The 22,472-nt window shown below is 34.4% G+C and overlaps 3 protein-coding genes across 3 annotated transcripts; 1 reads left to right on the forward strand and 2 right to left on the reverse strand.

Annotated features, from left to right (window-relative positions):
- Positions 1-4,427: 4,427 nt before the first annotated feature.
- On the forward strand, positions 4,428-5,628 carry LOC110629695 (heme-binding protein 2). The gene is made up of 2 exons (XM_021776782.2): positions 4,428-4,676; positions 4,852-5,628. Exons 1-2 carry the CDS (start codon positions 4,465-4,467, stop codon positions 5,279-5,281), a joined length of 642 nt encoding a protein of 213 aa, XP_021632474.1. The 5' UTR covers positions 4,428-4,464; the 3' UTR covers positions 5,282-5,628.
- A 189-nt stretch (positions 5,629-5,817) lies between these two features.
- LOC110629693 (alpha-glucan water dikinase, chloroplastic) lies at positions 5,818-17,765 on the reverse strand. Its single transcript, XM_021776780.2, has 33 exons — positions 17,492-17,765; positions 16,919-17,217; positions 16,047-16,088; positions 15,824-15,933; positions 15,620-15,698; positions 15,405-15,496; positions 15,157-15,313; positions 14,587-14,970; positions 14,394-14,501; positions 14,161-14,259; positions 13,848-13,985; positions 13,661-13,749; positions 12,591-12,725; positions 12,247-12,409; positions 12,044-12,133; positions 11,778-11,963; positions 11,271-11,333; positions 11,112-11,174; positions 10,936-10,995; positions 10,689-10,841; positions 10,475-10,558; positions 10,166-10,342; positions 9,967-10,073; positions 9,589-9,802; positions 9,406-9,509; positions 9,136-9,268; positions 8,861-8,986; positions 8,397-8,507; positions 7,767-7,865; positions 6,870-7,043; positions 6,673-6,765; positions 6,418-6,533; positions 5,818-6,266 (listed from the first exon to the last, which is right to left on the reverse strand). Exons 2-33 carry the CDS (start codon positions 17,192-17,194, stop codon positions 6,062-6,064), a joined length of 4,230 nt encoding a protein of 1,409 aa, XP_021632472.1. The 5' UTR covers positions 17,195-17,217; positions 17,492-17,765; the 3' UTR covers positions 5,818-6,061.
- Positions 17,766-20,664: 2,899 nt separating this feature from the next.
- On the reverse strand, positions 20,665-21,310 carry LOC110629137 (putative pectinesterase/pectinesterase inhibitor 28). Its single transcript, XM_021776048.2, has one exon. The coding sequence runs from the start codon at positions 21,157-21,159 to the stop codon at positions 20,665-20,667; it is 495 nt and encodes a 164-aa protein (XP_021631740.1). The 5' UTR covers positions 21,160-21,310.
- Positions 21,311-22,472: the final 1,162 nt, after the last annotated feature.

Here is a 22,472-nt window from a genome sequence, read left to right on the forward strand (position 1 = left end):
TAAGATGCAATGCTTCATATTCGTGATTCTAATGCAATCACCCTATTACATATCATAGCAGTCATGATGCATGAACTATGCTAAAGCATTATGTTTCTTTAATAAAAGATTAAGTTTAGTTCTACTCACCTCTGCTCCTCAAGCAGAAACCTGACTGACTCTGCAACTGCTAATCCTGACGACCTCCCTGAACTGTCGGGTCCGATCCTACACAAAAGGACTCGATTGAGGTGTCAAACATACTCTTATTAACTCTTAAACATCTTCCCAAAACCCCTCTAAAAGCTCATAGAACAATCACTGAAAACATGCAAAGGAAAAGCTAGGCAGGACACCTTCGGCGGCACCTTCGGCGGCCGAACGTGCAGGACAGATCCGAAAGTCCATTCTTTCGGGGGCAACCTTAGGCAGCCGAAACTACCTTCACAAGGGGTTCGGCGGCCGAATCCTCCCTTCGGCGGCCGAACCTGAGTTCATCCAGAACTCAGCTTCGTGCACAACCATCTCCTGCCAAGCACCAACACCACGCCAACATGCATACACAACTCCTCAACTTGCATATACTCTGGTATATGCTCCAAGGGGTCCAAAACTACCTATTAACCCCAACAAAACAGCAAGTACAACATATATACAAGCTTACACCATTAAAGCATCCAAACTAAGCTTTAAAACCTAACCATGCAACTCTACCCGTAACCATTTGAAAAGCTGTTGACAATCATTAAAACAAACGTAAGGACTTCCCTTACCTCTTGAAACCAGAAGAGGAACAACCAACTCAGCAACTCCTCTTCCACTATGACCAAAACCTCACTTTTCTCTCTTTTCTCCAAAACGTTCAAAACCAACTAAACACAACCAAGCTCCTGCATGAGCTGATTAAAGCTTGCAGATGAGTCAAGGGAGACGTGGCATATCCTCGGATCATGATCTGGAGGTGAATACCTGGCCAAACCACGGACTGAGGCGTGTCCACAACGAACCAACCTCCTCAGCTTCGGCAGCCGAAACTGCATGCAAAACCATGCAACGTTCGGGGGCCGAACATGACCTTCGGAAGCCGAACATTGGGCACTTTCGGCGGCCGAACTTAACATTCGGGGGCCGAACCTGGCCTATGTCTCCAAAGCCTTTTCTCTTTAAAACTCAATCCTATTCTAGTCAAAACACTTTAAAATACGTCAACACACTGTAGAAAATCTTTCTAATACCCTTCTAGAACCTCTGACATCCCTGAATTCCACCGGACGGTAGGAATTCCGATGTCGGATTTAGCCGGGTATTACAATTATAAGATAATAACATTTAAAAGATCTGCAGTTTATCTGTAACTCTTATAGATAAAGGATTTTTCCGTTGTCTTTTTTGAAAAATGACTTATCACATAGATATTTGAGTATCTACAATATTGTGATAGTTGGTTATGAATACAACTCTTTTACGAAAAAAAGTGTGGAAAAATAAAAAACTGAAAAACTAATAAAATTTCTTCTGCGAAATTGTGAGAGTAAGGTTTTTGGAGTGATCGTTTTTCTGGACTGCAGATTGGGGAGCACATAGTTTATCCTTCCGTTGAGAGAGCTAGCACTCCAGACGGAAGCGTTCGTGTGGGTACCATTGAAGGTGTTCGTTTCAAAAGCAGCACCATCAGTCCGGAATTGTATCTTCTCATCGAGTCTAACAGGTTAGTCTCTTATCCTTTCTTTTGAAATAAACAAAGCACTCGGATCTTGTAAGGGAAACAAAGATTTTTTTTTTCCACTGCGTGTTTTGGGTTGCAGTAATCTCTAGGTTTCCTAACAGTCTCAGTGATGTGCTGATCCATTAAGCTCTATAGAGACTAGTCTCGGGCATCAATCTCCATGAACACACCCAAAGCCTGCCAAAAAAAAGCAAAAAGAAAGTTAAAGAAAGACAAAAGAACAAAAATACTCTCGAGGAGGACAAACAACTCACCATAAGAAGCATCTCTCTCATACCATCTCCAAGATCCTTCCAGGATTGCAAACTGAAGATTGTTTGCTGTCTGGTAGAGCAGACCAGATAGTTGATGAGAGCAAGAAACTGGGGATCAGAAGCATCTGAGACCCTCAAACATCTTTTTGCGTAGTCAGAGTAGACTCAACAGTCATCTCGGTGGCATTCAGCAGCTCGTTATCCGAGGCAGATGATAGATGCTCTACCGCCTTTTTCCCTTTATCAACTGGAGGGGAAGGAGCTGCCCCTGCAGGTTCCAAGATACGGGCACACTTAGCAGCCTTGCCCACGATCGCAGGTTTCGAAGTCTGGGCCCATTTGGCAGCCCCGCCCCGATCACGATAGCTCCCGCAGCCTGGATAGGTGGGACATCCTGGGGAGCAGTCCTGGTGCTCTCTTTTGAGCTACTCCTAGCTAACTCGCTGAGCGGATAGGCTTTTTAGGGGTTTCCTTGGGAGTAGGAGTCTTGGCAGGGGTTTTCTTGGCCCAACCTTTTATTGAGTTCTTATAACCAACAAATATAGATAATCCAGCCTGGAGACCAAAGTAATAGAACCCATGGGTAAACCTAACAAGTCAAAAAAAAGTGCAGAATGACTCAACAAAAGAGGCAAAATCCCAACATAGGCAAACAGACTTGAAACAATACATGAACAAGATGAAATTAGGGAACAACATCCAAGGAGTCACCCTAAAATGACGAAAGGGGTAAAAAGGAAGATCAGCCCGAAATCATACTATTTTACAAAAAAAGATCAGATTGCGCCCTTGCTGAATGTCTATCAGACCAGCCGGAGGTGAGTAGGGGAGAACAATCCTCTCATTAGATACGAGTGTCCTAATTCTATAGATGGCGATGTCAAAATAGTCACTGAAAAAGTAATGAGAAAGGGAGGAAGGGGTGATAGAGGACACCAAACCCACTACATCGAAAATTCTAGCAGAAGCCATGAAAATAGTAGGACGTACTTCGGATTAGAAAGGTAGAAATTACAGGGAAGAGAAAGGGAAAGATAGCAGAAGCAGCACAAGAGGCAGAGCAACAAGTGAAATCAAAAGCGTAAGTTTAAAATGGGTAAAGGCAAATAGAAGACATTTTGACAACTCTCCTAGAGCTGCATAGTAATAATTGGAGTTTTGGGATTTACCTCATCATTAATCATGAAATAATCAATGAGCAGGTAAAGGGGCACTTGATGATAACCGGGTCTTGGACACTTCGACTCAGGCTAAGCCCATACTGGAAAGGGCAAGTCTCAATTCTATTAAGACCCAACAGTTGGCCTACCTCATGTATAAGCCCAAAACTTGCTTGGATAGACCGGACAGGGCTCGAGTCTACATGTGGGAGGCCCAACTCGAATTACTTGCCAGACCCATGGGGCAGCAGACCCCGTAATACCTGAGATTGTGTCCACGCGGTGTCGGATGGAATTAAATAACCGCATGACAATGGAAAAAAGAGGCAATACATTCAAACATACAGTCAAACGTGATTATAATAGAAAATACGGATATAAGACAGCGATTACGCATCACTAAAAAATAAAGGAGAAAAGGAATAAAAAAAATAGAAGGAGATCGACTACACTAACCTTATTAAAAATATACCTAGAGCTTACTTTTTACTGGATCTCGGTTTAGCATTAAAATGACACAATTTGCTGGGAAGATCTTCTTCTGCATATACAATGGCACACTTTTATATCAGCTCAAAATCTGTGGATGGATTCAAATACCGGGTCCTATGATATAAGCTTGGTCATTAAAATAAGGCACTATATTATATTTTTTAATTAGTTAATTAATTTAAAAAAAATTATTACTCTTCCTAAATTTACTAATAAACTTTGAAATAAACAAGTGTCTGGTTTAATTATGAGATTAGTTCTTTAAAATTCATAATAAAACTATGTGATTAAATTGCTTGAAACACTACATATATTATAGTATGGAAGAATTTGTATCAAGAAACTATAATACAATGAATCTCATATAAAAAATTAAATAGAATTCATTTATTTATTTATATTTAAAACTGGATCCAGATAATATAGTATTATAAGAAAAGGTTCTAATCCTGTTTTATTAAGAATTACCCATTTACAAATGCACACTGAGAAAATTGTATGATAGAGGGAAATAAATTATGTAATTGGGCAACATGCTTATGTCTTTAATGAAGGACTAATAACAACAATTTTTCCTATGTATAGTGGAAGTCCCAAATATATAATTATTTAATGTATAAATAAGACATTAAATATAACAGAATAATATATAAATATTAAATAAGTATCAATGGGCATTATTTATAGTATTATAATTGTCCCACTACGAAACAAATCATCCCAAAGCAATTCACCATCTACAAAAGTTAATTAGTATTAGAGACAAAAGGGCACAATTGGCATTGCGGAGAACGCGTGCTGGTTATTTATACGAGTTCCAAACTTCCAAGGCAAGACATTAGCGAGTGAAAAAATGGGAAACAATTTACTTATTTCAGTTGCTTTGGCATCTTGTTTCATTGTTAGTAAACTAGTTTTCTACAGCCACGCAGTTGAATCACCTAAGTACTTATTAGTACATTCAGAATCAGATTATGAGATCAGACTCTACAGAGAAGTCTCCTGGATATATGCTCTTGTCCAAGAAACCTCCTTCGAGAAATCTACCGAAGATGGCTTTCACAGGTTTTGTTTCTTAACCCACTGATTTATGGGAGTTTGTTCATTCGGAGTAAAAAAATTTACAAAAATTTAATTCAATTGATTTTTTAATAATTTTTTTAAAATAAATAAATTTAATTTTTTTAACTTAAAAAAAAAATTATATAATTTTATAAAATTTCATTTGTCTTTCTATCAGGATTTACCAGTACATCCATGGAGAAAATCTCAACTCTTCTCAACTTCCAATAACTGCTCCTGTCTTAACAAGCGTCATAACATCATCTCCTAGGACAGTATACCATGTAAAGTTGTTCCTGTCCAAGGGGAACCCTCCACAGCCCAATCCTGAACTGAATTTGCAGCTGGAAAAATGGAGTGCTCGGTGTCTGGCAATTAGAAAGTTTTCTGGGTTTGCCAAGGATGATAATGTTAAGAAAGAAATGGAGTCCCTAGTGGCCAGTTTAACTGAACATCCCACCGGAAATACAGTACTGGATTTTAACATTTCCTACACCATTGCCCAGTACAATTCTACTCGCCACACTTCAGGGCGATTAAATGAAGTGTGGGTTGATGTTTCAGAATTTAATATAGAGGGATGTTTACCCAAACAAGGAAAAAATTGATTATTCGACTGTGTCAGATTTCTCTGGATCTTGGAAGGATCTTGTGTGAATGTACGGAGGAAATAATGTCCTTCTCCCAAGAAAAAGGCTAGATATTGTTAAATATGCAGACGATGACTTCGTATCTTTGCTCTAAAAATGCTTGTTTGGTTTAAGAATTGAGAATCATTGCCTTTGAGATGACCCATAATGTCTCTCCCAGCTATTTGGCTTTGTGATTGGTGCTAGACTGCTAGTGGAAACCTGTATTTTTTTTTAAAATAATTACAGGCATTTCCAGTCTATTATTGAATTGACTAATTGAGTGGTAAAGTGAATTCAATGAGCATTAACTTCATCCACAAAAATCAAACCTTGGACTAGAATACTGAAATTGCTCCTACTAGAATTGTGTATGTTCCGAATTGCATTCGCTGCCATGAATAATTTGATCAATAAACACCTAATTATTAGGTGGGGGATGAATCAAACGGCCAGGAACTTGGGCGCTCAGAAAAAGTACTTGCAACCAAAAACTTGTAAATATGATGGTGGTATTAAGCTCAATACTATGGCAATATACGCCTTATAATTAAATAAGCATAATTACAAATGAATTGGGAAGTCTAGCTTGAATGCTAATTTATTAAATCTTTTTCGATTATTGCTTCTATAAAAATATATCTATATTTTCCCCCCGTTTTAATTTTTTCCCTTGCGTAACCTTTTTAATTACACAAGTCCCATTATTTACCAAAACCCGATGGAGAAAAAATAAGGCAAAGAAAATAAAAATGAAGATTACATCTGAGGCCTTGTCTGAACCACATAGAGTTTACCGTCCCTTATTACTCCTTCAATGTCTTGTGGAGATCCATAGAGCTCTTCAATTGCACTTCCAGCACGAGCTATGTTAGAGAGAATTGATTTTCGGAAGCTTTCATCGGTGATCAATGGATCATATGAGTAATCAAGCACAACTTTCTCTTCCTCATCCATTGGAACACTGCACAGTGGAGAGAGCTTCTAGGTTAGCAAAAAAAAAAATTCATCAAAAACTCATTTATGAGAATGGTCCTTAATTATATCCATTGGCACAAATAATGATTTGGGTCAGATTTTAAACTACATGCAGATGTGAAAATAAGGAGTTTTACCTATCATAAAGACCAGCACCAGCATAACCTTCCAGATCTTCACCATTGGAGTCAGATCTGAAGATTATAGAACGTCTTATAAAAAGGCCAATGGGTTTGCTTGGGTAACCCAACACCTGCAACACGTCAAAATTATTAGCAATAATGGTAAATTGTTCATCAAAATAGGAATGTTTCATGAATTGTAGATTGGATCCAGATAAGCAATTTGATACCTTAGTCGTCCTTCCAAATAAATAACAGAAAGATGTTTACCTGAGGAGAATTCAGATCTTTTTTCTTGCAGATAAAACTCAAAGCACGGCCGGGATAGGCTCCAACAAGAGTTTCTCCAAGTCCCTTCACTACCTGTAATAGAAGGGAATGGTAAATCAATTCCTTTCACTTCCTTCTAGTAAGTGACTTGAGTTACAGAAGGGAAATGTAAATAGTAGATTACAAATACAATATACCTCAGCATATATCTCTGATGAATCCTCAGAAGATGGATTGGTCGTGTGGATAACAAATGCATAATCGGCATTTATTATCTCCTGAACCAGGACAGCCATGCAGAGGTAATCATGGTCCAACTTCACTTTCCTTGTGCTGAAGTATGCTCTCTCATTCCACTTTGAAGCCCAGACCTGATATGGAAGTATGTACCAAGTCAATTCCATGCACAAGCAAAACAAGATCTTTAAGAGAACACAAGAATTAGAACTGTGAAAATGAAATCATCTTTAATAGAATAAATTTATATTAGTTGTTGAAAAAGTAAATAATCTTAGTGTATGTGATATAGTTAGAAACGATGTCAATATTGTTAACTTTTACTAAATTGGATTTACTTGGCTTTCACTTGTAAATTATTTTAACTGAAAAGTCTCATAAACCTAAAGTTATTGCATTTGCTCAATTTAAAAATGTCATCCTCACTTTTTATTTGACTAATTATATAACTTAGTTGAATACAATATATTATAAGATACCTTTTGAAATAAACACTAGTGTTACATATAAGAGAAAGAAGTTTAAAAAGAGTCAGACTGAGAGGGAAGAAAGTTGACTGGAGAAAATTTTTTAGTCTTTTTGGCTGTGGAGGATTTTGACTCTTTTTGACTGGAGAGGATTTTGACTTGTAAAGGTTAATTAATTGGTTAGAAAAGTTGTCAAGAAATGGAGGAAAAAAAGAATAATTATCGCAAAGATGATCCTAATCCAAGTCAATCCTACGGATTAGGATTGCTCATTTGAGGACATATGATACGACTAAAAAGATAAAAGCAAAGGACTGCCGTGTTGAAAAATTATCTAGTGAATCAAAATGCTGGTCATGTGCAACACTTCAGTCATGGAAAGCAGTTTACCTTCTTTATAGCCATCCATGCTTGCTCCCATCGCTGTTCACCTTCATCGCCAGGCCAAGGCATCCCAGAACTTTTCATCTTTGTCTTCAGCTCTTGCACCTGAAATTTAAGTATAGCCCATTAGCTACGGTTCTAACTTTGAGCGACCCTTACTTGATCCCCTAGCGGCTTTCCATTTCATTTGACTTTTATTTCGTATTCACAAAACAACTAAGCTTAGTCCCTAACCAGTATGGATCCGTTTTAGTATTTAACAAGGAAAATAAAAGGTCAGGAAAAATTATTGTTCCATTGAAAGGCCCACAAATGGATACTCCCACCAGCAGGCTTCTGCAACTAATGTGCAGGAAGGAGTTTAAACGTATACAGGGTTCAAAAAATACCTTAAAATCAAACCAAACCTGCAGTATGTGGTAATATTTAAAAAGTAAACGGGACAAGAGGGATTCAAAGAGTAAAAAGTTATGTGCACCAAAAAAACATTTTAAAAAAAATGCAGGTAACTCTTTCAAAAAAATTACCTGAATATTCCTGGCAAATTGCAAGTTAAGGAAGAAAGAAACATGTTGTTTGGATCTCAGCATCAGCTGAACAGGATATATACGTTAGATGAAATGTAAAAGAACATACCAGCTGTGGTGGTGCTGCCAGCTGTAAAACTGTCTCACGAATTCTCCTGAGGACACTAGACTCTCCTCCTTCCAACTGTTTCTTCAAAACTTCCAACTTCTTAGCCACTTCCTGCCAATCAAAGGGAGTGGGAGTGGGGGTGGGGGGCAAGGGAAGAGAGAAAACATGTCAGAGAAAAATGTTCTGAACAACTTCACAAGTGGACAGAATCATATACAGCAGCTGACACCAAAAAACAAAAAGTTCCAGGCATCAAAACTTTAAAAAATGTGTTGATGGTACGACTCAAAATATGACCTAAAACTGCTGAAAATATGTTGATGATACTATTCAAAATATTACTGGTATTCTTATACAACCTATTTAACTTCTTGGAAAATCCTGAATGGGCAGATAGTAGAAATTTGTGGTCGCAGAGGAAACCAAAAATTGAAAGCCAATAGAAATTTCAAGATAGCACTTACTTGATTTGAACCATCTGAAAGAACCTTCTCAAAAACTCCAAATGGTAAGGCAACCGATGTAGGAATCCCAATCCAGGATGGTACTTTTCCTTTTAGATGCGCGATATTGCGTGATTTGGCACCAACCTAGGAAAATGATCATCAAGAAAATTAGACAAATTAAGATTTGGTATTCTACAGGAGTCCCTACAAAACTAGAGAGAAAAAATTAGGGGTAAAAGGGGTAAAAAATAGATCTGAAAACATAAACTTAGATGCCATTTTGCAAGCCTAACCATTTCACCGGTGAACTCCTCCGATGATATGGCATATCTACCACTGAACTGCTTTCTTATCAACTTTATAGGTGAAGGACCAACTTCTTTCAGCTTATTTGAACTTAAATCTGCTAATTCACCCTCGATCATGCTGCAAGTCAGCATGAAAAAAGATTAAATTCAGTTCACGCAATTAATATGAGAGACAGAAGCCTTTTCTTACAATGTAACATCATGAGAAAAACTGTCAAAGCTTTCCAAAATTAACCAAGGAGAAGACAAAATTACCTATAGACTATATCTGCTGATGTAGGTTTCAAATTCAATAATTTCCCTTCATTTGCTCGGAGATTGTCCAGAATGTTGTGATCAAAACATGTGGCAAAGCAAACCTGTCATCAGCAACATGCACAACTCAACACTCAACCATCCAAGTTTTAGACAGACTAACACAATGTAGTATGCAATTACCTTGCTATTTCTTGCTCGTACAGAAACATGGGATAGGACATCTGGCATGTCAGATGTCAGCACAGCAACTGTACCATCAGGAATTTCTTCTTCTCCACTTACTCTTCTTGCCACTAAAATTGTAGGGCGGTCGTAAGATAAATTCTGTACTGTGAGCAACTCATCCACAACAACAACATACCCAGCAGCTTCAACTGGGCTAATAACCTGCCAACTGTCCAGACCAGCAAAATTGCATTTGAAGGTCAGTTTATGACTGGCAGATAATGCTCTGAAATTCCGCCAATAAAGTTCACTATTACAGAGCCAGGCTGTATTTATATAGAATTAGAATTTTATTCCACTGATACCATTCAGGGCAAAGGAAAGTGCACTAACCTTCCAAGATGAGCAGTCTTCCGAAGAACTGGATCAAGTCGATTAAGAAGCAAGGATACAGCTGCAGCTGATCCAGCACGAACTATTTCTTCAGTGAATATGTTCACCTGTAAGAATTAATTATGAGGACGATATAAGGCAGCTACATTATATATACCAGCTAAGGAAATGTTTTGTGGATGAGACAATTAGAACATACAGCCCACTGATCCACTCCAAGCAGTGATCCAAGATACTCTGCTGATGGTTGCAAAACTTGCTGATACCATTCAGCCTTGCTGGCCAGGGCAAGGCGAGTTCTGTCAAGGACTGATTTTGCATATAATGCCCAGTGATTGCTTTTACTTTTGGACATGCTTAGGGCATAATTCCATCCCTGCATATGAAGAAAGAAATATCATAATACTGGACTGTGCATCATATGACCAGACATTGTATGATATGTTCACTGATATGTGACAGGCAAGCTATAACAGGGACATCCAAGAACAATAAACTTTCATTTTACCTTCAAGCAATAGACAAACTCTTCATTATCATCTGATGAAAGCGCAAGATTTTCAAGAACCAGGGTGATGAAATACATAATTTTCTGCAAATGAACAAGCATGTAATCAAGAATAGCAAGTCAGATGAAACTAAAAGCAGACATTCCAGATAACAGTCAGTTGAGAATAACAGCAGAAGAGTTTTAAACGGAGAGTTGTTGACAACAAAATTACCTCTGGTCCAGCATCATTTAATTCCTCATATCCTCTCTCAATGGCTGTCCTAACAGTAGAATCAAGGGCAATATCCAAAAATAGAAGATCTTTCAGACGATTATTAGACTTAAACAGCAATGGCCTCAGCTCCTGACGAGCCTCCAGCAAACCCTGCATTTCAAAAATAAACACAAAAGCATCAATATAAAAGTACAAATGCAAACAGTGAACTTCTCGCTAAGTGATGTCCAAATTTTTCAACTACCTCAAGAAGTGCTTCTACATTTCTATCTTCAACATGTTTGAGAACAAATCGAAGCAACTCCTGCTCCAAACAAAACACAACATGCACGAGTAGATTTCAGTTAATCTGTCTCACTCATAGATGACATCTAGAAGCACAATGAAAAAAAAAAAGAAATAAACAGTTGAAAACATTACTGGAAATCCAGATGGCAAGCCTGAAATGGGATTTATTTGCACTCCAACCATGAAACCTTGACCCTAAAGAGAATAAGGAAGAAAAATAGATATTTGTAAAACAAGGAGAAAGAAATTGAATTTAGAAACTTTAGCCAGGACAGCTGGACAGGGCACTACCTCATCTTTATAGCCCATACAATTTGCAATAGCAGACTCAAGATCTGCACCAGAATGAACTGCCTACAATATAACAGGAATAGATCAACATTATGAAGTTAATAATAAATGGAAATTCACTCAGCATTAGAAGAGAATAGTGATTCATTTGATCTGCTGAATCATAAACTATATGGAAAATGCTCAATACTAACATCTCCACGTGATCATGAGAAATGTCATATGTTTTTGAATAACATATTACATTTATGCACATGTGCATGCATGTATATTTGAACCATTTGGTAATTTGGTTATTCACACATGGGGCATAAATTATATCATACTAATCACATAATTGATATCCCATTTTCTACAAGAAGGAATACACATGTATCGCACAACGAAAATATAACATCTCCTAAGTGACTGACAAAAAAATTAACAACAGTTTCACTTTTTAAGAGGAAAATCTCTAAAAATTGAACAAATCATGAAGCTCCTACACTAATATTTTATGCAACCAACCTTCAAACTTCTCATATAGTTGCCGAGATCACGCAAAAGACCGTCCTTTTGATCTCTCCTGAAGCTTGGTTCAGAATGGATTGCACGATCATAGCTTAAAAGTCGTTCTTTTGTTATTCCATTTTCATTCAAAGTTTTCCAATACACACTGATGTCAAGGTCACTTTTAATGTAATCCATTAATGCCTGCAAGGAAAGGTATTTTACAGAGATTTTAGATCATGAAAATAACTGAATTTGAATGTCCAAACTCACAGTTCCAGTACCTGGCAGATAACAACATCATCAGGGCTTGTGTTATTATGCAGCTTCTGATGCCATTCCTCCATCATACCACCTTTGCAATCATTGTTTCTCTATAATCAATAATTACTTGCATTATTAAAATGCTGAACTCCATAAAGTAACTAATTATGAGGTGCACAGAAAACTGAGGGGGAAGCAGAAGAAGAAAAGATTTGTCATTGACCTGGATAACTAAAATTTCATCCCGAATTCGCTGCCCCACATCACCTTCACCACCTCGACCGACAGTAGACATAATCATCCGCAAAAGCTCCCGATACTGAGGATGACTTGTATAAGTATTCTGGAGCAAGTCTGTGAGCCTATCCTGTGCCTTGCTGATCTCACTGCAATTGATTACAAAAAACGTGAATGCAACATCAGAGAAAGATCAATGCTGGAGCAAACCAGCTATTTTACAGCCCATTTTTGCAATGAATGCAATATGAGAAGTTTCATATCTCAATGCCCGAAGCTAATAGAAAAATGACTCATCATTAGCCAAGCTAGTTAATTCCGCAAGTTTACCGTGGTTTCACATTGTAGTTTTTGTTCCAAATAAGTTGCCTCGTGGCCATAAATCTCATCCACACCAAGACCCCTGCAAAACCCAACTCACCAGCATCCTTTGCATCCTCCATCAAATCAGCTGCAATATTAAATCTTGGAAAAGAAAGAGCAATATAGTTTATTAATTCCAGAACAATAACAAACTAAAAAATACTCTCAGAAATCCAGATATCAGTTCTCATGTCAAATTAGTACACCTATGCAACAGATCTAGTAATTTAATCAACCAGATTATAATTTAACCACCATAACAAACAAAGATCTGAAAATGGGAGACTTGAAGTTTTCATAAGTTAACACTTCTCATAAATGATCAAGTTTACACCAAGATTCCTGTAAGTATCGTGAAACTCAAAGTAGTAGCGGAACAGTGGAGGAAAACAACATAGCTTTGTGGCTATCTTTTCATTATCACTTTATTAACATAAGTTGAGGGGCAGGACGAGGAGAGGGGATTAATTAACAAAAAAAAAAAAAAGAGGAAGCCATCCTCATTATCACAAACCCTATACACCTAACATTTGTCTACTATATCTATTATAACATTTTTACAAATGCTAGCACATTTGTTTTGTTTAAAATGAGCCACTGCTATCAGCACGAGGTGAACTCAAATATCATAAAGCAACCTAACTGATTATGAGCAATCACCATCCATCACAGAAGAAAAGTTCAAGGCTAATGAACATTGTGTTGTGTGTATGTGCGCTGTGTATTTGATAATGCACATAGCATAAATTTTGCTTTTATATTTGGCAATTATTGGGGAGCACCCATCAGTATGGTGGTTACTCCATAAATAAATAATCCCATTAAAGAGAAATTTTGCAATTGCCTATAGATGCAATGAGGATGAACAAATTAGGCATTCAAGATAGGAAGATGAAGTTAGATTCTATCCAGAAAAGCATGAAGAATTCACATTATGGCAACTTTGAATCCCAAAATTATCATATGAAAAAGCAGCTACAGGTTCTTGCATGTCAGAAACACTCAATGACCTCAAGCATCATGGACAGATTCCTAACCGGTGCATGAAGGATTTCTGTGCTTCACTCTCCAGCTCTGCAATTGTGTCCAATAAAACTTTTGCTGTACCTCTTCCATCACCAGCATCCTTTTATACAGAATGGTTCAGTCAATTAATGCAGCAAGTTTATGAATGAATGAGCAGAATACAATAAATTCTTTTCAGAATATCAAACAGAAAGCAACCTTTTGGACTGGCCTAGGTCCGCCACTAAGTTCAACATAAAAGTCAGAGCCCTTATTCTTTATCCATTTTTCATTAGAAAAAAGCACAAAGGGCATCCCTACAAAATTCTCTTCGATCTCCGTTTCAAAGGATTGGACCTGGATATCAAATGGATGGAATTTCTAATCATATGTCCATTCTTGATGAATTTAAGTTAATGCAATTACAGAATATCTCCAGCAGCAACTTTAGAAGACAGATTGAAAAGGTGATATGTATTGCATGTTCAGAAGCACCAATGAACATGGAATGGAATAAATTTACTTTGCACACCTGATAAGAAAGTTCAGTTGAAGAAATGCTTTTAAGTTGTGTTTCAGCAGCCTCGTTCAAAGAAACTGAACCAGGAGGCAACACACTTGGTGGTGGCGCCTGTAAAATATCCATACGTTTTATATGAGCAATTAACAAAACTGCTGGGCCATACTCATGTAAAAATGAACAATGATACTAACACATAAGGCATAAATTGTTTTGAGGACCACATCTATATTCAAGAAACTTACCAACCACTCTTTACCCTTCCTAGATAATGCCCAGTGAAGAGTGACTGGTTCTTTGAAATCAGTGGCAACATAAACCTTCATCTTATCAGCAGGCTTGGTCACAAGCACCTGCATAAGGTGCAAGAAGTTTGAACATTAGAATAATTCATGCAAATAAAAGGTCCTTGGACAATAGAGTCTATCTCATTCTCACCAGAAGTTCCGCATCTTGGAGCTTAAAGATCTTCTTGTTCAGAACAGCACCCCCAACCCGTTCTTCCTTTTCTTTAGCAAAAAGTTCAACTGCCCTCAATGCTTTTGGTTTTGGTTCTACTGAAACATCTTCCTCTGCAGATTTTTTAGTAGCAGATTTGGTAACAAGCTGTGCTAAGTCCCTCTGATTGCGCTGAAACCTTTCATTACTAGTAGTAGATTTTTCCCATCTTCTATGAGCTTGAGCGTGTATCTTGCTTTGTGTTTTAGAGACAGATGACTCCTTAATTTCATTTTTGTTTGTCAGCCTTGCTCGGAGGCTCTCAATGGAAGTACCCTTAGCTACTTCCTCCAATAGTTCAATACGAGCGGCTTCATATTCTTTCTACGATAAGAAAAAAATGTTCATTATAACTAGGCAAATGCATAAAGTGCACTGGGCAGAACTACATCATTACATATAGCACAAAGGCAAGGAAATGAAATTTGTGATATCTATCCATCCACAAATAAAACCACATTTTTCTTCCACTATTTCCCCAGTGAAACTGATAAAACTTTTAACACTTACCTTTTCTTGTTCTGGGGTATACATTTGTTTACCATTTCTTTCCCACCTCAGATATGCTTGAACTTGTACAAGCTCTTCAGGAACTGAGATATTTGGAATTATCAGCTTCTCTCGTGCAGGTAATTTAACATGAAAGTTGTCACCATTATTTTTAAACCTGCAAAAAGAAAAACAGAAACCAACATCCATTGTAGTCAGCTCATGCAAGACATATAGCCCTACAAAAAGCATTCACAATAGAAGCTTACCATTTATTATGCGCTTCATCAAGTATAAGAAATTCTAAGGCTTGTATTGCAGGATCATCAATCTCTATTTTCAGGTAAGAACTTGAACCAGACTAGCAAAAAACACACACAAACAAAGAACCAGCTATTTATTTAGTGTGTTGGTCAAATCCTTTTTTTTCCTTTTACTCGAATGAAAAACTATATGGAACAAAGTAACACCTTTTTGCCCCTACCTTGACAAAAGGACTTCTAAGGGCTCTGTTCTTATAATTTTTGGTTCCATCTGGATAACGACTAGGAAGTACCCAGTTTCTGAAAAAAAAAAAAAGCAAAAGCAGCATAAGAGAGAAAGAAGTCCCAACCAATAATAAAGTCAACAAAAACGTAAAGAAATCATGACATAAATATACAGCACTCAATACCAGTCTTGGACTTACTCCTTTCTATCATGTTTCCCACCCCAGTGTAGGAGCAAAGAATCACTAGTGCATGTTATCTGAATGTGTACTTGCACAGTAGAAGCAGAAGTGTGATTGCTAACAAACACCTGATCAGTTGGAAAGAAGAAATGCACATGAGCTTTTACCTATTTCAGATTCACAATAATCTAAGGTGCCAAATGGCACTTCATTCGTACATCCAGGATTGACTATAATATACCTGCAATTCAACATTTCCATCAAGGTTGAATTTTCCTAGGAGCTGCAGCAAGAGAAGATTGTGTTAGAACCTCTTAATCATTCCAAACAACTAGTATACAAATGTGCACCCGATCTCTACGACACTGCCACTTTATGAACTAAGAGTTCTTAGGCATGGATAAGAAGGTCCATAGGAGCAAACTTTACTCCTATGTTTCTCAAGTAAAGTGGAGGCATCCACATGAATGATATTTATGGCATAGGGGCGAGCAAAAACGGACAAGACCAGAAAATTGAGTGATGCATTCATCAACATCATAATTCACATCCTAAATGATGTGCTAGACGTCCACTTCACAAAGCAAATTTCAAAATTAACTTGAACAACAATCTTCCCATAGAGAACGCAGAACATTTCCAACTGAAGCAAAACTTTCCTCCATGAAACTATTTAGTTCAATGAGACAACAACAGTCAGGTCCACAAAATCTTTTTAGATGTCTATGCTGATCAATATGGGATGATAAAATTCATCACTTAGTGTTTCTGCTCCCATTATCAACTTTTAAAGCATCCTAATTCTTTTTTTTTCCCCTCAAACTCCTAATCGATTCATTTTCTGGTTTTCGTACCTTGTATACGATGGATGAAAATTGCAGCTCAAGAAATTAAAATAATCCCATTTTCTAAAGTTTAAAGAATGGAAATCAAAACAATTTCCTTTTCATTCATACATATAGCCGACTCTAACTAGTTCGAGATTAAAACTTAGCTGTTATTATATTGTTGTTGTTCTACAAGTTCTGAGAGAAGTAACTCTACCATTCTCACAACCAACAATCATCAAAATTCCAAATTAAACACCATTAATAATCAGCATGTGGAAATTACCTGGGATGCCGGATCCATCGCCAATATAGCCCGTGGAATTGTTATAGCTGGACGAGGATTTACAACAGCTAATTTTGATTTCCGCACCCTCAAATTTTTTCCATAAAAACTAGAGGATATTGGCGACCTGCTTATCTGCAGTCCTCGACTCACAGAGGCAGATTGGAATAAATAGCTTGCAGGAATGCCAGAAGAATTGAGATTGCTTCCATGTTTAAAACTCGCGGGACGAATCAAACTCTGTTGGAATAAATTATGCCCTATGCTATTACTCATATTCCTTGATTCAATTCTTCGCCCTGAAGAAATATAAAAATTACAACAAATTTAAAATTAGCAAAAAATATATATATTATTCGAAGTAATGTATCAAATGGCAGATCCTAACAAATTCATAAATCATAACTATCAATACTTAATGAACATTAAAGCCAGTAATGGCAGTGTTCTTACGTTCAAAAATAATAACAAATTCTAATATTCAAATTCTCTATACATCATTTCCTTCTCTACTATTTCCTCAGCAACCAAAGAGAAAATAAGCCAAATGAAGAGCTGATAAAGTAAATTTACCTAGATTCAAACGCTGTATTAAAACTGCAGAGTGGAATATACACTCTGATACTTTTATAAGAAATTGAAATGTGAGGCCGAGAAACAGACGATGAGATGGGAAATTATAGCTATCTTGTTACTTTCCAGTTTCCACTGATTCAGTGAGGAAATGAAGTTCGTTATTAGAAATCGCGAGGGAAGCTAAACGACTGATATGACAATGCGCTCTATCAGGATCGTTGGAGTGGTGTCCATATTTGATATGGCCACGTCTGGAGAGCAAACCCCGGGAGTCGGAAATAGATGGAGAGTCACGTGCCGAAGAGCAAGCGAGGAAGCATGGGCCCCGTGACCAGTTGAACGCTTTGATATTTGGAAAAGTAGTGGTCCTAAATCTATTTGCCCTCCGTCTTAGATGAGATTTTCAAGCTTGACCTATTCTCTTTTGATATTTTTATAATAGTTAGTTAATGTTTGGATTATTCAATTATAATTAAATAATTTAATTAATAAAATTTAATTATTTATATAAAATTATATTTAATTTGATTTTATTATTGATTATTCAAAATAATTAACACTCATTTAAATATTTCAACCTGTGCTGAGTTTTATTTTCGTTAAATTTTAATTTGGTAATTTATAAAATTAATTAAATCTAAATTAGTTGAATTATCTTATTATTAATGGTAACCAACTTTTTTATAATAAATTCAGTAAATTTCTATAAGTAATATAATTATCAATTTAAAAGTAACAATTTTTAGCATCTATAAATTAATTACCCTATCTAAAAATATTGTAGATTAATGGCATGATTTTTGTTATTATTGGAATGATGTTATTAGGAAAAAGAACAATAGCTTTATATGAAAACTAGTGTCATTTAAGTAATTTGACGAGGACAATATTTTACATGCACTTAATTTGTAAGTATTGATAGATCCAAGAAGGGCTAGATTCATCCCCAGCTCCATCCAATTCTCAAATAAAAACAATATCTACTCTTTTATGGAGACGTGCAGCATTCTAACTTCCACCATTATCAATTGCAAGTTGAATAAAAATTCTAAATAAAAATCAACCAATTGTTATCAAATCAAATTAATTCAATTGGAATAAAAAATTTTCTTCCTTTAATCAAAATCTAATTTTATATTTATTTTACATATACTAAATTAATATAAAAGAATGTACTCTTTAAAATTGCCTAAACCATTTATTTTATAAAAAAATGTCATACTAAATTAATAATTTAATTTTTATAATTTTAATATTTATAATAATTTAATTTTCTTAATTTGAATTGATTAAAATTAATAAAATGATTATTTTATTAATAAAAAATTAAGATTATATTATTTACTATTAAATAAATAAAAATTAAATTATATATTTTATTAAATTTTAATGATTATATTATAATATTAATTTGTTTATATTTTTATTATAAAATATTTACAAGAAAAGAGAGAGAATAAGCGCAACCAAAAGTATGTGCAATGAACGAGAGGGTATATATGAAAATGTAAAAGCTGCACCGAAATTTAGATTATGTGACTGTAAATGGGGTAGGGCCAAGAAGAAACTTGCCTAACCACGCAAGCAATTCTTGATCAGATGTCAATTAATCTTTAAAAAACACGTGGGACTGAAACTTTATTTGATTTTTTGGTGGCCTTTTGGATGATTAGGACACTTGGAGCCGTTGGATTTAAGATGGAAGGACGCATTTTGTCAAAGGGTAACTAAAGGAGTTGCTAAAGGAAAAAGTAAAAAAGATAATGAGATTATGTTGCTTTTGCAGACTGATTTTACTCAATTACGGTGCTTTAACTTTCAGCAGTATTATTCAGTTATATAAATATGAATCTATTTTTTAATTAATAAAATTTAAATATACAAATATTATTATCTAACACGCTCATATTTATACCTTCTGATGATAGACATGGACACGTTCAAATGAAATAATTTTGGGTGAATTAATTTATTTAATAATTTTGAAATTATTTTTTAAAATAACAATATTTAATTTTAATAAAAAACGAAGAAAACAAAATTCCCAGAAAATGTAGGTATTTATGTAGATAGAAGGTTTAAATTATTAATAATTAGTGAATGAGATATTTTTACCTGAACTGTCCACTGCTAATTTCAAAAACGAGAGAACAAATTCCATTTCATTTTTTTTCATGAAAAAATAAAGTTTATATAAGTTTTTTTGGTTTATAAATAATAGTTTAGTTTTAATGCAGCGAGTAAGAAAAAAAATAAAAAGAAAGACTCTGGATGCATATAAATTTTATTGCCTCTATCCATAATTTTTATTTACAATATTTTTTTATATATAATAAAAAAAATAATTATTTTTATTAACTTTTTAATTACACTCAATTTAAATATATTAAATATTAAAAAATATTTTTAAAATAAAATAAAATAAAATAAAATTATAATATTTCCCTATTTGAATAGATCAATGTAATTTTTTTCTTATCTTTTTTTTTCATTTTTTTTATTATTTTAATTTTTTTTTTACATTTTTCATACATGTTTTTTTTATTTTATATTTTTATCCGCATGTCACTGTCACCTATATAGTTTATTAATGAATATAAGATATTGCATATTATCAAACGGCTATTTAATTTTTTTTAATCAAAACGATTTTTATTCTCATGCAATCATTGATAGTGAATTGGATTCATTTGTTCTGAATTTTTTTAAATTATAAATTAAGTTTGTCTATTCTGAATTTTCTTGAATTTTATTAACCCATGAACTCAAATCTTAATTAATTTGAATCTCATTTTAGACAACACACGGTGAGTTTATATTGAATTGTCTTATATTTTTTTTTTGAAATCGTAGTAAATTTTGACAGTTATAATAAAAAAAGTTATAATAATTTCAGAATAATTAAAAATAAATAATAAATAAAAATTGTGATATGAAGAAAGTAATTAATAAAATAAAATATTCAAGTACAATTAAGATGCCAAAGGTACAGTCGTTACTGTAATTATCATACAAATGCCACAGAAGGCACTCACTTCAATCACTGTACAAAATCAAGACCTCCTAAACAAATGTAATAAATCATTAGCAATGAATGTGACCTAATTAACTCAAGCCATCAAATCATTCATTTAAATTAATTAAATTACACTCCAAAATTTATGATGAAATCAGTGGATTTTTTCGGCGAGCGCCAAGCAGTTGGCAACCATATGTGTGAGGACGCCGGTAACCTTTGTAAGAGGATTAGTCTCACCCGCTTCTGAATACGTGTCATCGCAAGTTGAATAATAACTAATCACCGCTGAAAGCTGAGAATTGAGGGTTCCCTTGTCATTGACTTTCAATGCTTTCAAAGAACTCTCGAGATCTGTAACGCCACTATCAAACATTTCCTTGCAGATATCGATATTTTGGTCGCTGCCCATTGTTCTGGAAAGGTAATATGCGTGTCTCGTTTTGATGATTGCTTGATCGATTGCTGCCTCTAGTGCTTTATATGGATCGCTGATTCCTTTTAGGGTTGCCCTACAAAGGGGTTTGTAATCTGTAACTGAGCATATATCGCTGACTTTTGCGGTGGCTTGGCTGCCGAAGAGGAGGGTGGTGGTGGTTGCAAGAAAGACCAGTGGGAAGGAGCATTGAAACTTCATGTTCATACCCATTATACCAATGGTTATTGTGTGGGTCTAAATCGATTTATTTTTCGATTTCCCACTCAAGGTCTCTCTGCACTCAATGAAGTTTTTTATTTTTCTTTCTTTGTTTGATGTTTCTTTTTGAACATTTTGAAGAGGATGAGATTTAATATTTAAATGTTTGCAATGAGGTAATTAGAGAATTCCTAATTTTGTAAAGTTCTTGAAATTTGTGGATATGTTTATTGTAGTTTGGGGATTCTTTTTGCCCTCCTAATTTTAGTGATTCTTTTGAATTTCTAACGCAAAACCATTAGTTTTTTTTTTTTTTTGAAAAGATAAATTAAAATGAGAAAATTAAATTTATGAGTATGGTTAAACAAGATAATATCTAATATTAATAAAGTAAATATTAAATTTGTAAAATTTCCAAGGATTGTTAGTTTCATAAAAAAAATCTTACAAAAGAAAATAATACACGGATGATAGTAGCAGAAATTAAAAAAAAAATATTTGCCATCGCTTATAAATATTAGATTAATTATAAAAAATAAATGATATTTAAAATTCATAATTAATTAAAATTTTATACAATTATTCCATTAATTAAAATATTTATTAGTGACATTTGGTATATTTAGTAATAAATAATTTACAAACACATTTATTATTAAAATTATTAAAAATAATATTAAATGAAATATATAGTGAAATTTTAAAATTAATTAAGAATAAGATAATAATTTATTTAATTAAATCAACATAAATATTAAAATAAAAAATTAATTACAATTTAATTTATTTTTTAACTTATAAACCAAATTTATAAAATATTATAAATAAATTGATCAGATTATTTTAGAAATAATATTAGCAGTTTATAAGTTAATAGAATCATCAATATCAATCGGTCTATACATACTTTTTTTTTTTTGACGGATTTCATCGCAGGAAGTTTCTTTGATTTTGTATTAGAAATAAGAACGGTTGCTGATGTGGACCTTAAAATCTTTTTTTATGAGATTTTAATTGAGATTTTTGAAAATATTCGAATTCAATTATAGTCTTGCTAGATTTTTTTTTTTTTAAATATAAAACATCAGTTGATGTTAAGAATAATCATGAATAGGCTATTTTCAGTGAAATCGGTCTCAATTCTAATGAAATGTATATGAATAATTATAATTAGATTTAATATGGATTTGAATTTGAAAATTAATATTTTATGATAAAATTTAAGTTATATTCAAATTTTTATACTTTAAATATTTACTAATTAAATTTGTTTATATAAATAATTAATTTAATATAAAATAAATATTTTATAATAATATTTATAA

The sequence above is a fragment of the Manihot esculenta genome, chromosome 13 (genome assembly GCF_001659605.2).
Source record: "Manihot esculenta cultivar AM560-2 chromosome 13, M.esculenta_v8, whole genome shotgun sequence".
NCBI lineage: Eukaryota > Viridiplantae > Streptophyta > Magnoliopsida > Malpighiales > Euphorbiaceae > Manihot > Manihot esculenta.